Raw genomic sequence first — 18,226 nt, forward strand, 5'->3', positions numbered from 1 at the left:
ATGTCCTGCTTCTGCTATCGCCCACGTTAGCTAAGTTGTAACTTGCATGTGTGTGCCATTACTCTCTGTATCGCCACCTTGATTTTCTCTCTGAATCTATAGAATCTATACATAGTTGAAAAGTGAATAGAAGGCTGTTAGCTGTAATGCAGTACTTGGTGTTCAGATGCTCTTTTAGGTGGCAGGAAACAGGGTGAAATATTTAGGACAGTGTATCAAAGTTCTAGAGACATCCAGAACTGTCTGAAAAAAGTCAGTACTGAATAATGAGTCCAGCTTTCTGTCCCAGTTTTGATGTTGGTGTTTTTATAATACATCTAAAATTGAAGATGGGACAAACAAACATCTAGGGATGGTTGTGGAATAGTAAAATACCCCAAAATGAGAAACTGTGGGAAACTAATAGGTTTATTTTAGCAAGAAGAAAACAGTGGGTCACTTGTTTACAGGGAGTAAGTAACTTGACAAGAAAAACTACTCAATGTTAATATACTTTAGTGAAGAAAAATACAATGAAATAAATAAATACATTAGAGTTAGAGGCATGACTTCACCCTGAGAGTAGTTAACTGTTGAAACGTCACTAAAAGTTGTGGCTTTTCTGTATCTCAGCATAAGTTCCTGGGCTCAGCATGAAAGTAAGGAAGTGAAATCATGTCTGTGTTACACAAGAGCACAGATGAGATAATCTAATGACTATTTCTGGATTGTCCTTAAACTCTTTGAAATTTTAATTCAACTGAAACCATGCAACTATGCACTGCAATCCTGACTAACCTTCATTGGCACACTTTGCTGTCTGCCCTGGCACGGGCCAAATTGGTTTTGTTGGTTTTGGAAGATGTGGTCAGGTCAGGAGAGCGTCTGGGATGAATTGTGTCCTGCCTTGCTTTGTGTGTCTGTGGAAGCTGAAGTTCTCAGCTGGGTGCAGAGTGCCCTCTGTCGTCTTCTGTTGCCTTTTTGTGGCCTGCCAGCAGAACTGCAGGTGCTGTTAAAAGATGGGAGTGTAACTACACAGAACAGATTAAAAACTAGCTCAGCTTTTAACAATTACCTGGAATAGTTGCCTTAAAAGCTGAGGCTTTCCAGAAACGCAGTGGAGAGATATAAGCAAGTTGGTATAATATCCAAGTTGTCATCTTGTTTTTCCACTTTTCCGTGGTACGCAGGAAGAAACTAGTATGCTTGCTCCCTTTGTTGTGTGCCCAGAGTCAGATTCATTAAATCTTATCCCTCCATTTCATTTAATTGAGCTGGGTTTGTTTTGTTTTGTTTTCAGTATGACTATGAATATGATGAAAATGGTGAGCGAGTCATTCTGGGGAAAGGAACTTACGGCATTGTGTATGCAGGACGAGATTTGAGCAACCAAGTCAGAATTGCTATTAAAGAAATCCCAGAGAGAGATAGCAGGTACAGTAAATGAATCTCATTCCAAATGTTGTGCATTGCGTGCTCTTGTTAAGCAATTGGGTGAACCGGTTTGTGGATCAAGAAGTATCTCATCTACAATGCTGCCAATTAATTGCGATACGTAATGATATTCCCTGCTTCTCTAAATAGACATATCCAAATTGTGGAATGGTTTGATTGTACCAACTGAGAATTTGTTTTCTAGTTTTGGCACATGTAGCTTATATGTTTTTTCTTTCCAAAAGAAATGCTGCAATACAGGATCTCACTCAAATGCCTTATGAAATGCCAATCATCTTTATGTGCATAAGCATGTTCTTATAAAAGAACTTCTGAATTACATAATTGGCAGAATTCTTTAAAACTTTGATCCTGAATTGTTGATAAAAAAACATTTTCTGTTTGTGCATGTTTCGTTAGGAAGCCCCTTCACACTAGAATCAGACGTGTGGAATGATCTTTTTGCCCTCACTTGGTAATGCAGTGACTTCATAAATGAGATGGGGTATTACGCATACAAAGGTTACCAGGTGAAGGCCAGATATGTAATCTCCATTGCATTTGTATAACTTGAACTTTGCAGTACGTGGCTTTTTGAATAGGTAATTTCCACAAATATTTTGATAAGTCTAAACATGATTTTTTTTCCAAATGGAAGTGACTTTACAAAAAGACTGCAGTGAATTATTATTATTATTTCTTACTGTGTGGTGATTATAACCACCAATGTCAAATGTGTTTAACAGTTAATACTGTATTACTGTTGATAGTATATCAGAGTAAGTTTGTTTCCCAGGACACAAAATAGAACTTAATGGCTACACTGAACTCAAGTATTTCTTCCCAAAGCTCAATATTGTATACATTTTTATTTCTTTCTAGATACTCCCAACCTCTGCATGAAGAAATAGCTTTGCATAAGCACCTCAAACACAAGAACATTGTCCAGTATCTGGGGTCTCTTAGTGAGAATGGTTTCATTAAGATATTCATGGAGCAGGTGCCTGGTGGTAAGTTGTTGTGAAAGCTGGCTTGGCACCTGGTTTGTTCAATAAGATTTCAAACATAGTAGAACTATCATGCTGCAGTAAGATGCACCACATTTGCTTGAAATGTCCTTTATTATCTCCTCCTTGAATTAATGGGAAAAAACTGTAGGGCTTTTCAAAGTGTTAGAATTCTCTTGATCTAGGTTAAGGTAGGATGTGCTTCAGATACAATTCAGATCATTGCTGTGGCAGGTGATGAGTGGCCATCCTACTAGGAAGACTGTAGCTAGCCTTAGCTGAGCCCCCTTCAAGTATGGAATGCAAGAGGATTGTGACTGGTGATTGTTGCTTCTGTTTGGTAACAAAGAACTTAGAGCAGCCAGACATAATAAAAACCTCTTTTACTAGGTTTGGCTTTTTGATAATCTGTAAAAAGGTGTGCATGTGAACACCAGCCCTTTTTCACTCTTTCATGACATGCCTCTTGAGCAATTTATCCCCAGGCGTAAGAGAGAGATGAGTATGTATGTTAGTTTCCAGTCTGCCTGCTTGAGAGAGTATGTATTTCTCTGCTGCAGCCAAGACCTGTGGAGATACTCACTCACTTTTTAATTAGTGAGGCAGATGATGATGCAAGAAAGTATTTCCAGGGGAGGCCTTTGGCTATAGAAGAGGTACCTACACTTGTTTTGGGATTGCTTGTTGTTGTAACTTTGTTTTTCCTTTGGGGAAAAAGGTAGAGTTTAATTTGATTTTTACTCTCATTTTCTCCCCCTCCAAAATTACAGGCAGTCTTTCTGCTCTTCTACGATCAAAATGGGGACCATTAAAAAATAATGAGCAGACAATTGGCTTTTACACTAAGCAGATTCTCGAAGGATTAAAATACCTCCATGATAATCAAATAGTGCATCGAGACATAAAGGTGAGAATTTGCAGAGATTAAGCCTGGTGATGTAACTACATAAACTATTTCTTTGTTCTGTAATTTAAAAGCTTTATCCTGAAAGCTTTTCATTGTCACAAACCTTCTCTGCTATTCCATGGATTAGGTAAGTGAGCTGTTGTAGTTCAAATCTGCATGAAGTAAGTGTTCTGTTTTGTTTAGAAAAATTGACAGAGCCACATCAAATCGTGTGGGAAAGTGGACATTTTTGCTTCTGTTGTCAGTGATGTGACTGAATTTTCATACAAACATATCAGTAATGATGAAGGCTGTGAGTGGGGATATCGGTGGTTTATTTTCCAAGGAGATTCTAAATCTAAATTAGTTATTAACCTGTTTTTTTACTACTTAAATGGATTCTGGTGGATGTGAAAGTTCACTTTGCAATGAAGTTTCTGGTTATAGCATTACATAAGGCAGGATCGCAATTGATTACTCATTCATCAGATGCTGAAGAGCTTGAGGAAGTGATCATTGCTTACAAAACAGTGCATAGGTAAATAGGTAATGCAAGAAGTCAGAGAGGAATAGAAAAAAAATAATTGCTCTAAATGTTTTGTTCCTCAGGGTGATAATGTGCTGATCAACACTTACAGCGGAGTGTTAAAAATTTCAGACTTTGGAACTTCAAAGAGACTTGCAGGAATCAATCCATGTACTGAGACTTTCACTGGTATGTTCCTTCCCAGAAGAGATTCTTTCCTCAGTCCAGCTGTGAGCTCAGGGTCAGATTCCATAGCAGCTTAACTTTCATTGACTTAAAATCAATATTAAAAAAATCACAGTGAAGAATAAGCTCATTTAGGTACACTTATTGTAAGCTGTTCACTGTTCAGAGAGAATACTGTTTTAAAAGATCCATTTGAGACACAAAATTGCTCTACAGCAGAAGAGCACTGTCTTTCGTATGTCATATTTGAGTGTCTCTTCTGGGCATGTGACTTCTTCATTGTGCTGACCTAGGGCTAACATTTTTTTCCTTCTATTGCTGGGTTGCATATCCTGGGGTCTGGTACAAGGCCTGTCATTAACATAATCCTCTTTCTGATCATTTCAGTCTGCATTTACTGTAGTGCCACCGCAGGATTTAAATGGTAGCTCCAGATGAGAAATGATGATTATTTTAATTCTTTTCCTTGTGAAATTTCTGTTCTAAATGGAACAGAATGCAGAATACTGTCAGGATGATTCCCTTCAGAAAAAAATGTGCTTAATACATGCTCAATTCCCTACTGCTCAATTTCCTACTACTCAATTCAGAGTAATCTTCCTTATTTTACTCTTAATCTACATATATAACAGTAATATGTCTTATATAGCTATTTGTACCTTTCATGCATCTGAATAACAAAGACAGATGTGTTTTGAACAGGTACCCTTCAGTATATGGCACCAGAAATAATTGACAAAGGACCACGTGGCTATGGGAAGGCTGCAGACATCTGGTCTTTGGGATGCACTATCATTGAGATGGCTACGGGGAAACCCCCGTTTTATGAACTGGGAGAACCACAAGCAGCTATGTTTAAGGTCAGACATCTTCTTGCACAGTTCACGACAGTTTTTGTAAACACAGGAAATCTTGTGACTGTTTTGGAAAGGCTGCAATTGGAAGGAAAAGATAAAGGAAATACTTGGGTAATGAGGATGCTAAGAAGAATGAGCTGATTCATCTGAGAACAAGTACTGGGTAGTTCTGAAGACAGTAATAGAGCAGTAACAGCTATTCACAAAAAAAGAAGGGAAAATAAAAAGGCTGAAAAAAGCAGTTCTGAGTTCCCTGCTTTGCAAAGGCCTCTCTTGGGAATTGTAATTTTTCTTAATTAACTGAATAATCAGCCAGTAATAATTTTTTTCCTTGTATTAATCAATTACTTACAGAAATATAGTATCAAAACTCAATATGCCACTTTTACTATTTAAAAACATTTTGATCGTAGAATGGTTTGGGTTGGAAGGGACCTTTAAGATCGTCTAGTTCCAACCCCCTGCTGTAGGTATGGACACCTCCCTCTAGACCAGGTTGTGCACAGCCCCATTTGCCTGGCCTTGGATGCTTCCAGGGAAGGGGCATTCACAAACTCTCTGGGCAACCTGTTCCAGTGTCTCACCACCCTCATGATGTTATTTAGTGTTAAAGAAAAGAACAGTGCAAGCCATCATTATTATTTTTGTTCTGTTTTTTTCCCTCCTTTATTTATTCTAGGTGGGCATGTTTAAAATCCACCCAGAGATTCCTGAGTCCATGTCTGCAGAAGCCAAGTCATTCATACTTCGTTGCTTTGAACCAGATCCTGATAAACGAGCTTTTGCTCATGAGCTCCTTGTGGATGAATTCCTAAAGGTTTCAAGCAAAAAAAGAAAATCCCCATCAAAGCTCTCAGGTTAGGGATTTCTATCTCACAAATGGGTATTGTTCCCTAAAACTGCAGGTTCAGTCTTTAAGATTAAGTCGGTAGATGTCCATCCCAGGCAAGTGTTCGGTTGCAACCTTTTGTTCCTGCTGCAGAAAGACTTGTAGCAGAATTCTGCTAGCATGTTGTCAGAGGTAATTTATATAAAATATTTCTAATAAGGTTTAAGAATGAAATTAAAATAGTTTTAGAAAGGGACCTACAAAGATTGAGTCCAGCTGTTAAACTACTTGGAGGCTGATCTGAGCAAGTCATTAAGGGTCGTTTGATAATGCTCTTAATGCCCTGTGCCTATCGGTGTTTGACTCCTCCTTCCTCTCTAGGAAGCCTGTTCCACAGTCAAACGACCTCACTGGTAAAGAAGCTTTTGTTAATGTCTAGTCTGAGCCTCCTATGATGCAGCTTTGAGCCATTCCAACATATCCTGTCACTGGATACCAGGGAGGAAAGATGAGCAGCTCCCTCTTCACTACCCCTAGAAATATTTCTGTTATTTTAATTTGTTTATTTCATTTATTTTTTAAAATTTGTGTGTGTGTTTTCATTCAAATAATGTTGCCATAGAGTGCATCTTATATAATGTTATAGTGTGATATTGAGCTTCAGGAGTGTTATACGTGAGCAAATTTATCTTTGTCCATAGCAATCTGCATTGTTTTTTTCCCACACTCATTCCCTGTAGTATTCTAAATTATGGGATGTAACTAAGGAGCTTTGAGAGTATGAATTCTGTATTTTGTGTATGCATATATGAAAAATATCCTCTGTATAATTTGAGTGTGATACCTAAAAGAAGAAAAAATACCATGTAAAGGAGTTGGTATTGAATGAGCACTTCTTACATGGTTGGTTTGTTGTTTTATTTTGTTTTTCTAATTTCATTTTAGATGCCATTAAGTCATACATTTAAAATAAGAATTGCAGATAGGTGGGAGTCCAGCTTGTTCATAGAAATTAGAAGAGAGTGCTGATTTTCTGTTAACACAAACTTTTTTTTTCTTTGCCTTTCTCCCACAGTTCTTTCAGCTAACACAAACGGTGAGTTTTAACGTACTTTCTTAATGCGTAGATCTGTAGATACTGTGGTTATCACTCTGATATAATTTGTCACACTAAATCCTTGCAAAGAGAGGTGGGTGCAACTATGAAAGTAAGTGACCCTTTTCTGTTAGGAAGCTCTAATTCACTGTGCAAATTAAAAGCGCTATCTGTAATGCTGCCTTGGCTGAATTGTTTAGGTGCAGGTGGGTGATGTGGGCTTGAAGAACTGGGTTGTTATAGTACCCCCCTTAGTGGAAATCTGAACAGGAAACCAAATGGCTATCTTGTTTTAGCAGTAGAGCCAAGGTTTGTGCATAAAGATATGTAGAATTTAAATTAATGGAACTTGAGTATATGACTTAACCTATAGAAACACTTCGTTACTGATCAGAGTGCATACTACTGATCTGTTATGGACATTCACTCCAGTGTCAATGTTTTGGAAATGAGCTTACAAAGAGCTTAGTGTTTCTGTATCTCAATAACATTTTCAATAAAAACATAGCTGAAGATAATTCTATTCCAGAGCAGCAAGCTTTAGAAGCCTTTTGCTGTGGTGTTGTATTCTTTTTTTTTAATACTTTGTGTTTGTGTGGGGGAGGGCAGTTATAATTTCTGTTTTTCTGAAAGAATAACTTTCTTTGCTTCAGGATTGTGTTGGTGCTATTAAATTTCAATTTCTATATATCCTTTAATAGAGTATCTTCGGAGCATATCCTTACCTGTTCCTGTTCTGGTGGAAGATACGAGTAGCAGTAGTGAATATGGTTCTGTCTCACCTGATACGGAGTTAAAAATTGATCCATTCTCTTTCAAAACAAGAGCAAAATCCTGTGGAGAAAAAGATGGGAAGGGAATCCGGTCCCTTTTTCTGAGGTAATGTACTGCTATCCAGCACTGATGTTACATGGTAGATTAGGAACTAGTGCATTGTAGTTGTATTTTATAAAGTTCCTGTTCACTGTCTTTCAGCATCCCAGATGAAAATTTTGAGGATCACAGTGCACCTCCTTCACCTGAAGAGAAAGATTCTGGGTTTTTCATGCTGAAGAAGGATAGTGAGAGAAGAGCCACCCTTCACAGGATATTGACTGAGGACCAAGAGAAAGTGGTGAGGAACTTGATGGAAGCTTTGGCTCAGGTAAAGAAATTTCAAAAGGTCACAAAAAAAAAGATTGAATTTGAAGGCTGCAATTACCTGAAAATTTCAAATTTACATGTAATGAAGTAATCAAAAAATAACACTTGATTAAAACTAGGAAGCATATACAACATGAGCTTTCACATTTTATTGCAGATAATAAAAATAGGCTCTCGTGTTATGTTTATCCTACATTAGCCATGCCTTTTCTGCTGTTCATAAATATGATACAAACACCTGGATACTGGACAGTGGAAAAGCATGTTTTCATGGTACTATGTTTTGCTGGTAGTTAGATCAAGTCAGGATCCCCAGAACGTTGATCTTCTAATAGAGTTCCATCTTCTGGCTGCCTGTCTTGATGGAGAAAGGGTCTGCTCTGCATTTAGGTTACTATGTAGAAAAGAGTATAGTTATTGATATGCTGTTGTGTATCAGCCAAGAGCTGCCAAAGGAGAAAAACTGGACTATTTAGAAAATGAACTGCCTCTTCACTTCACAGTGGTTGGAGCCACATATGGAAGGGAGGGGGGCAGATGGGAGTAGTAGTGGGAGATACAGCAGAATAATTGCAGAATGACCTTTTGGTGCTGCTTTGTGGTGATGATTCATTATGGCACTAAATAAATACAGGTCATCACCATGCTGTTGGGTTGCAACGCAGAAAATGGATGACAGGTTGTTTTTGTTCTTTTTTGTTATGTGTGTGTTAGTAGTTAATTGGCTCACTTCATTCTCAAGGCTGAGCATTGCTAGTCTGAAACATGTTTGTGTGAAATGTGGCAAGTCATCTTCTAAAGATAGTACTGTCTGAGAAATCAGTGCAAACTAATACAATTTGTATGTATGTAGCACAGCTAATGTAGTTGGAAATTGTTACTGTACAAAAAAAAAGCTTCTAACTCATGGAGGGAGGTGAGGGTGGGGGAAGTCACAGCAGTTGTCCTGGTAACTGTGCGCTATATAAAGTGCTAAAATAAAAGCAATCAAAGAGTTGCTAGCGATCCATGCTATGCAGGATTGCTGCTGTAACACAACACAGCTGTTAGCACACAAATGAAAGAAATAATCAAAATGATTGTGAAAAGCTGAACAACCATAAAATCCAAAGGTGCTTATTTTATCTATCTCCTGACGTAGTGGCTGCTAAACATTGATGGGGGAATAACAGTCTTCCTCAGGTGAAGATGGTACAGCCCAAGATAGGAGCTGGGAAATGTGGTGTTGTCAAAGTTCAAAGCCCACCTGGGTGTGACCGTCAGCACTTCGGAAGGATGCAGAACTTTGACTCCCAAACACAGTTTTCTGTCACAGTTTTGTGCCTTGTCAAAGAGCAGGAAACTTACTCAAACCACCAGAAAGCTGTGGTAAATGCTGTTAAGGGGAAGTTGCTGTGGATTCCTGTTATACCTTGCTTAAAAGCAAGAAGGTACCCAATTGATGGAAGCCTGACCTGCTTGTTAGACCTCACCAGGATTTAGGCTTTGATAGTACATCTCCCCTCACAAGAAGTTTTCCAAAGAATGATTTCAACGAAACCACCGCTGTGGTTGATGGTTAGGGGAGGAGGATGACCCTCCCCAAAGTAAACCTCTGATCCTTATTAGGTAGCCATGCTGGTTACCATGTCCCCCAGGTGCCGTTGATGGACTTGAAACCTTCTAGTTTAAGGGCTGAAGTGTGTTCTGTGTCCACCTATCTACCCTGATGGCTGTTAATTATTTCTAGGAAAAGGAGGCCAACCACTGTAGGGCAAAGGGAGTAGTCCACTTCATTGTAGAACAATAGTCAGGTGAATTTTCCAGATCAAAGCAGATCACAAGCAGAAAGTAGAATTGTTGTCAGAGATTGGGTGCTTTAGTCAGTGAGATGTTTTATTGCTGTAGAGATTTCTTTTTACCTTCCTCTCTTCCTCCCCCTCTGCCCCTTCCTCCCAACCAAATGATTTTGGTTTTATCCATATCAGAACTAATTAGAGTTAAAGACTAGTTAAAAATGAGGCAAACAGAGTTCTTGATGTAGCCAGCTGTGACATTCATGATATGAAACTGGCAAACATAAGGGGACCAAACACAGTGTGTCCTTCTGTTATAGAAATCAACGTTTGAGATCTTTAGTCTCTATAGTACTTCAGCTCCTTTAGAAAAGGCGTTTAATACTGCAGGCTGAACAAGTAGCGGGGTTTTCTCTCCAAGTCAAAGTTAAGGTTTGTAATTGAATTATGTTATATTGGAATAACTTTAGAGAGTAAAAATCTTCTGCTTCCTAGTTATTCATGGTCTTTATTCTGATAAATGCTTTTGAGCTTTTTTGCTATGTTTGTAGCTTATGCAAAAACACAGCAATTTTACAAATCCTAGTGCCTGTCTTTGAATAGAGATGGGAGAGATTTGTAGACTTGCTTTAATAAATAGGTAAGTGTGAAAGTTCTGTACAGGGGTAATTGCATACAAAAGGAATAAGTATTTACCCAAACCCGCTCCATAACCTTGATTAATTCATAGGTTCATAGATTCATTGATTAATTCCTTCTTTTAAATGCAGCTGTGAAATTTTGCATGTTGTCTTTCAGAGGCATTCTGAAAAGTACATGGTTATTTCTTTTTTTAACTGCAATTCAGAGTAGTTTTAGTGCACATTATATTAATTTGTATCTTTTTTTATCCTCTATAGTCATGTATACATAGTATGTGCATATACTCAAGCAACTACTGTAAAATGAAGTCAGCTACTTTCTAGGCAGGAATCTGCATTAGCAAGGAACTCAGTGGTTTGGTTGTGTTTACACAGCTACTGTAGTCTGACTCGCAGTTGCACCTTTGCCTTAACTGTAGCATCAGAGTTTCCAAAAATCATATTGCCAACGGACATTATTGGTGAAAGGCCCTCTGGGTGTATGTTTCAAAAGACAGTTATCAAAACTATTTCCTTTCCTCTCTATTCTTCTTTCAGGGAGCTGAAGAGCCCAAGCTAAAATGGGAACATATAACGACACTTGTTTCCAGCCTCAGAGAGTTTGTACGGTCCACTGATCGCAAAATCATTGCAACCACTCTTTCAAAACTGAAACTAGAGTTAGACTTTGACAGCCATGGTATCAGTCAAGTGCAGCTTGTGCTGTTTGGTTTTCAAGATGCCGTAAGTTGTCATTTTTACTAAGTATTTTGTGTGGGAAAACTGCAAAAAAAATCGAGAGAACAGAAGCAAATGAAAATTCATTAACTTCTTTCCAGAATTTCTGAAACAATAATATGTGGGAACTTAGATCTTGTAATAAAGATTTAGAGAAAAAAATTGTCAGCCATGATTGGGTTTGGTTGCTGTGTGACTGTTGTCAGGACACAAATCCTGAACATAGCTGTAGAGATTTTGCTGATTAAAGAACCTTCATTCAGCACAGTTATATGAACTTTGTCGCAATACTGAAGCAGAAAAACCTTATTAAAAAATCTCATTTTGTAGGAATTTCTGGTAAATAAGATCAGCATTTACTGTCAAGCGTGTCATGTATAAATAAGGTCTCTTGAACTTCGCTTCTTTTATAAACTAATGCATTAAGCACTTCCATGGCCTGACATAATATTCTACCTACATTATAAATTTGTTTTGAATTCTTACTCTAGAATTTTCGTTAGCTTCAGAATTAGCTGCTAACCAAAGTTAGCAGCTTTTCATGTCACTTTATAATAAATAAGAAGGAAGAAGAAAAGGCTTCCTTTGTGACAGCTGTTCATGCAAAGTTTGTGATATCCAAGAACAAGCAGCAACCAAGTAGACATATAAATACCATTTAAATAGCTAGTTTACCAAAATCAAATTGGTTTTGTTTGTTTGTTTTCCATCTGTATGATTAAATATTAGTTCACAGAAAATTATGCTTAACGGTCAAGATGAAAGAGGTACATGGGAGGAAACAGCTGGGCTGGGCATCCCTGTGCAGGCTGAAGTTCTGAAGTGAAAACTGGAATGACAGTCCAAGTAGGCACTTGAGGTGGATGATTCTTGTCAGCATTTTGACTTTGTGTACTTTGAGAAAGAGGTGTCAGGAAGGATTATACAGCATTTAAACTGTTTGTTGCATAAACCATGCTGCCAAAGAAGTAGACTGCCTACCAAGAAAAGCTAATATGTGAAATGAATCTGTAAAAGAGAGCTTTCCTCATAGGAGAAAAGTCTTCGCTCTGAGTACTCTTCAGCTCTCCATTCTCTTTAGCTTTACATCACCACTGTTTGGACAGCTGGAAGAAATGAATGTGTTCAAAGTCCAGAAATTCAATTAATGGGTAGAAAGAGTACAAATATGTGTTGGGTTTCTGACAGGTGTTGCTGGGCGTCAGTTGTTTTGTGACAACAGGCAGCTCGTGCTCTTTTCTATAAATATTTAATCTTCTGTTAACTTTCATTGCTGTAAGTTGCTATTTTTAAGTTACACGTTTCTCTCTGCCTACTATCTATTATTTAGCTAAGAGAACTACAGAAAGGTCAAAGAAAAAAAAATTGCTTTGTAATTAGCAATTCATTTTCTGATGTATGCTAAGTTCCTATGATAGAACTCTGAAATCCAGATGTGTATCCATCTCACATACTGCACAGGTGGAAACATTGCTAAAAGTGAGGGAAAGCTTTGTAACCTGGGATTACCCCATTGATATCCAAGATATCCTCATCAGAGCAACTGTGGCAAAAGTAGTTTTGTGCTACGGTCTGAAAAGCTAGAAGACATTGCTGTGGAGTTGTTGTTCTTGACAAAAATGTATTGTGTTTCTTCAGTAGTTGAAGAGAGAGAGAGGCTTAGCTAAGCGCATCGTTGTGGGTAGGAGTTAGCAGGAACTTCGCTGCCTCTGGGGCCTGGGGAGTGCTGCTGGGGGCAGCGCGGGGCCGTGTGCTCCTGCGAAGTGTCCAGCTGCCATCTTGTGGCCGCTGGGGACAGAGCTGAGCAGACCAAGGTGCTGCAGTGTGCTGACCCAGGCTGGTGGATGAGCCCCCACCCAGCTGCTGGGTGAGAGGAAATGTGTGGGTTGAGGTAGGGACTGTTTAAGTAAAGGAAGTGGAGAGGCCACGTAGTGCAAAAGCAGTCACTGCCCATCAGTGCAGTGATGCCTAGCCTGTCCCAAAGTAATAACTCCTTTGGAAAGGCTGTGTTAGTTTTTCTTGCTGAGCATGACACCATGCGATAACCAGCCAAATGGATGTTCCCTTAAAAGGCTCTCCTGGCCGTGTCCTCTCCCAGCTTCTTGTGCACCCCTAACCTACTCGCTGGCAGGGCAACATGAGGAATGGAAAAGACCTTGATGCTCTGCAAGCCCTGCTCAGCTATAGATAAAACATCCTCGTGTTTATCTGCCCTGGTTTTGGCTAGTCCAAAACACAGCACCTTGTAGGCTACAGTGAAGAAAATGAATTCTGTGCCAGCCAACGTGGTACAGGGACCTACATCAGTTCCTGCCTTACTGAGCACTGTTGCTTTAGGGCAGCGATAATATGATTAATAACACTTACTGCCTTCCAAGCATGCTTAAAAGTTATCGTAAGTGCAACTGTCTCATTGTATGAAGTTAACAGTAGAAGTAAAGAGGTAACAGCACAGCATCAAAGCGAAGTCCTCTGACTGTCTAACGTTAATTAACTGTTTTCTGAATCAAGAGGGAGCAGCATTACATTAATTCCATAATACAGTTATTTAAAATAGTGAAGTATTGGTTCAGAGCAAGCAGTGAAAAACATACCAAAAAAAGAAACGAGGTTGATTAATTTAAGTCACAAAGCTTCCATGACATGGTCCTTGGTATTTGTCTTCGGGCTTGCATTTTTTTCAGTCAGCTTCTGACTGTGAAGGTTAAATAAGCTTCAGTATCAGCCTTCGAAAAGCACCTAACACAGGAACTGGTATTTCATTTAGAAAAGATACAGAATACTGTGTGACATACAGTATTACAGAATCACAGAGTCTGTTTTGTTAACGATTTCTTCATTGTCAGCATAAAATAGCGTAGATCACTTGTTTTGATGCAACATTTACAAGTGCAAACTTTTTACACAATTCTGACAAATATCAGTTTGTGGAGGATATGATGGCTGACGTGAATTCTGTGTCGCTAGGTCAATAAAGTTCTCCGAAATCATAACATCAAGCCACACTGGATGTTTGCATTGGACAACATAATTAGAAAAGCTGTGCAGACTGCCATTACTATTCTGGTCCCAGGTGAGTTAGTTCATACTACTCAGCAAATATTTACAGAGATCAGGTAACAAATATGCTTTAGAGCTGCGATTGTGGTGCTTCACTTAAGATTTTGAAACTAGCAGAGACCTTTTTACTGTTCACTGTGTGTTTTGCAACTCTAACAGTGGTAAGTGTATTGTCTGTGTTACTTTGGAAAGAACTTTCCAAGGTGTGTCATGTAAACACTACTGCAACCCAGTGAGCATTAGAAGGCGAAAGTTGTCTGAGGGCTTCTTTTTTGAGGAGCACAATGCTGCTCTTGACATCCAAAGGATTAACAATTTGCCCAGCGCGTGCTAACGTTTGGAAAACATACAGTTACACTTGCTGATGGTTGCTCTACAATGACAAAATGAACTTGTGTTCCTATTAGTGTGATATTTAAATAAAAAAAAATCTAAAACAAATACAGACATATTTGCATATGGTATAAAAACATTTGGGGAGCTGCTGTGTGATAAATCTGCTTTCTTTTTTAAAGGTGAGGGCAACTGTTGGCTTTGGTATGTGTATGTTTGGCTCTAAAGCAAGGGGCACTGAAATTAAGAGGTTAATTAGGGTTAATGTCCCTTTTGAAAAGAAATTTGTTTGTAGATTCTTGGGCATAAAGGAAAACAAAACTAGCAAAAATTAAGTTTTGAAATGGAAGCTAAAGGGAGTACTCAACAGTAAGGAACTACAGTGGAAGGAAAGAAGGAAGGTTTATATAAAACGGCCAAGATTAACAAACAGATGCTGATGCACTAACAGATTTTGTAGGAATATAATGTGTTGTGTATGTATCTTGCATACCTGGTAAGTCCTGGTAGGTAGTACAAACAGGGAATAACAGAAAACAATGTATTCTTACACCTTTGTGTCCATGATTTTAAGAGTGTATATCAATACTAAGTAGGTAGTGTTCACTCTGACAAGTAGAAGGGAAGTGTGCTAATTCAACTATTGGAAAAGGAATCTGTTTATTATTTTCTCTCTGTATGTTTGGATCCAGTTTTTGATAAGCATGTTGTTCTTTTAATGAGAGAATGCTAAATATCTCAGATATTTAGATCTCTAAAATATCCAGATTTTAGATTTCTGTGCAATTTGACATTGGGTGCTAGCCAATTTTGAAATCTTACTAAGCCAGATTTCTATTTCTTAAGGATTTTAAACATTCTGTAGGCTGAATCAGAATGTGCTGAGCCGTTACTATCTGGTCTGAGTGGTCTTAAACCCCTAGATGATATCACCTGTTCTCTTGCTCCAGAAATTCCCAGTCTAGTTTAACCAAAGCTGTAGGATAATCACTAAATAGTCACTTAGGTCCGCTCTTGTTTTAATGTTTTGTCTTCCATATTGTTTTCTTTTTTTTTTCCTTATACTTTAATGTTTCTGACAGAATTGAGACCACATTTTAGTCTTGCATCTGAAAGTGATGCAGCAGATCAAGATGACATAGAAGTTGAAGATCATGATGAGCAGCCTCAGAATCAAAGTATCCAACAGCCTTGCATTGTCATGGAAGATGCAGTAGCTACCTCAGGTGTGAGCACACTCAGCTCTACAGTATCCCATGACTCACAGGCTGCTCAGAGAACTCTGAGTGTCCAGCTGGGCAGGCTGAAATTAGAGACTAATAGGTAAGTCTGGGCATCAGGAGACGCTAGCCTTCTTGTGACTCTGTACTGTTGGCCTGTATTTTAAAATATGCATGTTAGAATAGTACTGGCAGTATCAAAATTCTATAGTCATGCAACTTATTCTTTAAATGGTTGTCATTGTATCGTTGTGACTGATCAGAACGAGAACAATGCAAATTAAGGTTGGTCTTGGTTTCAGGTGCCCTTTCAAGGAAGATCTGAAAATGTTTATCTTGCTGCCAAGTTTCTGCTTTTTCTCTCCTTCGTATGCTGTATATAGCTGATGAATGGTGTTATGTTTTATTTCCATTAAGGCAGAACATGCTGTTCTTTTCTGTAGTTATTCCTGGGGAACAAACAAAAGCAAGTCGACAGCCACACATGAGCTGACAAAAGAAACTTCCAGAGTTGTTTTGTGTGCAGAATTCACTGCAGCGGGATCTGTTTTTTACAAGCCTACATTACGTTTTATTTTATTTTAAAAATGCTATGGATCAGAGATTGAAAACATGGGTGTATTTTTTAAATAAGAAGTGATCAATAAATTTGTATTTTAGTTTTGTTTTTACAGAATGCATATGTATTCTACTTTTACTAAGATATTATTTTCTTTACTAAAAACACAGATCTCTGACTCCTGTTATTTTGTCCAAACAATTTATCCACATATAATCTTGTTTTCTTTTCCTTAACACGTGCCAGATAGTCTGTTCTAGCTTTTATATGACACTGGATTTTGCACTGACCTCAATAAATTTTTAATGTCACCTTCACAGAAAGAGAATATATCTTCAATACAGTTGTTATGCTGCCAGAACATTCTATGTAGCGATTGACCCAAAGTAAATTAAAATGTTAAACTGCACTTGTGAGTGTTTCCAGGAACTTTGCCATTATTACAGTAATTCATTATACTGTACTGGTTTTGATAGTGTAAGGACTTTTGAGTTCTCATTTTACAATTCACTTTTTATGTTTGTGATGAACACTGAGGGATTTTGATGTACCTTATTGATATACTTAAAAGCAACTATGAAAATATGATGTAGATTGTCTCACTTGACTTCTCAAGTTTATGCTCAGGGATATTGTCCTACTGGATGCAGTATTGCTTTCTAGCCCCTTACTTTTGTAAACTTCTTGAATGGAAAGCCTTTTGGTCAAATAATCACATCCTGTCATGCGTTCAAATTGTGAGGTAAATAATATGGACAGTTGTTTAATTGAAGAATTAATTCAAGCTTTATTGGCATATGCAGCAAGTAGCTACCGAGAGAAAATGGTTTATTGGCACAAAGGCCCCTTTTCAACCAGAATGGGTAGAGGAGAAATGCATTAACTGAAAGCTTCCATTAAAGCTTCAGGCTGCACACCTTACTGCAGAATATTAATCTGCATCAAGACTAACCAAGGTGTGGGTGTGTGTAGAGAGACAAAGCATTGCTGATTGCTTAGGGGGGTGTACTTTTCAGCTCTAGTGTGGAAGCATTCAAATGCAGTTGTGCTGCTGGTAGGCCAACATGCTCTACATATCCCTAAAAGTAGCAATAAATGTTTTTACAAAGCAGTCATATCAGAAGCAGTTCATTTCTGGGCAAAACCAGAGTGTTTCCATGGCATGTTCTCCCCCTGAATTCCAGAATGCCTTTATCTCTTGGCAGAAGACAAGTTGCAGTGCTTAACTAACATAAAAACAAAACAAAAGCTGCACTAAAATTGAATAGATACTGCATAGTTCTCAGGCTGACGAAGACTTTAAGGAAGGGGTGAAGATGCTCTGATTCTGTCAAGGCGGAACTTCCTAAGACTGGAAAGTGATGGATAGGTTTATGAGATATAACATGAGTATATGTTCTCAATCTGAAATTCTTTAGCCACATTTCTAAGTATGCTTGGTTCACAGCTCCTCCTTTTTACAAAAATAAATAAATGAAAAATATATATATAAAACAAGAAGTTACATCAGTGAGTTTCACATACACACTTTGTTGTATCTTGACTTGTAAAGGATTCCCTCTGGCTTTGTGTTATGAGGGATTCAAACATAGGTTCCAGTTTGTTTCTGCTTGTCATTCTCAAAAGTAATTGCTTAGGAGAGGACTAAAGGTATTTTGCCTTTTCTGATGTTCATATGTGATGGGAGGGTAGGAATAAACCCTCTGCTACCTGAGAAAGGGAGAGGGCCTGTGTGGATTACAGTGTCTCTTCCCCATTTAAGAAACAAAACATTAAATTGTCACCACTTCTTCATCACTGCTCCATCCTTTTGAAAATGTCTGCTGAGGAGATGTGAATTGGAATTTTGCCATACACAGAATAGGATAAAGTGACAAAGTTAAGCCCTCAGTTTATGAAATGCTGATAATTAAGAAGAAACACATGGTTTTGTTTACAACAGAATGCTGCCTGTATACATTGCACTGAAATTGTGTCT

General features: G+C 38.2%; 1 protein-coding gene across 1 annotated transcript in view; it reads left to right on the forward strand.

The window, feature by feature from the left end:
- MAP3K5 (mitogen-activated protein kinase kinase kinase 5) overlaps positions 1-18,226 on the forward strand; it is a 91,256-nt gene that overhangs the window by 69,302 nt on the left and 3,728 nt on the right. The window contains exons 15-26 of the mRNA XM_065733275.1: positions 1,280-1,413; positions 2,296-2,423; positions 3,191-3,327; positions 3,916-4,021; positions 4,721-4,878; positions 5,555-5,732; positions 6,780-6,800; positions 7,502-7,679; positions 7,776-7,944; positions 10,897-11,082; positions 14,044-14,149; positions 15,552-15,792. Of these exons, the coding sequence (XP_065589347.1) occupies positions 1,280-1,413; positions 2,296-2,423; positions 3,191-3,327; positions 3,916-4,021; positions 4,721-4,878; positions 5,555-5,732; positions 6,780-6,800; positions 7,502-7,679; positions 7,776-7,944; positions 10,897-11,082; positions 14,044-14,149; positions 15,552-15,792 (1,742 nt within the window). The remainder of the gene's footprint in view (positions 1-1,279; positions 1,414-2,295; positions 2,424-3,190; positions 3,328-3,915; positions 4,022-4,720; positions 4,879-5,554; positions 5,733-6,779; positions 6,801-7,501; positions 7,680-7,775; positions 7,945-10,896; positions 11,083-14,043; positions 14,150-15,551; positions 15,793-18,226) is intronic.

Source organism: Cyrtonyx montezumae, unplaced genomic scaffold (genome assembly GCF_038088225.1).
Source record: "Cyrtonyx montezumae isolate F1298 unplaced genomic scaffold, pur_monq_1.0 scaffold_0, whole genome shotgun sequence".
In the NCBI taxonomy this organism is placed as follows: Eukaryota; Metazoa; Chordata; class Aves; order Galliformes; family Odontophoridae; genus Cyrtonyx; species Cyrtonyx montezumae.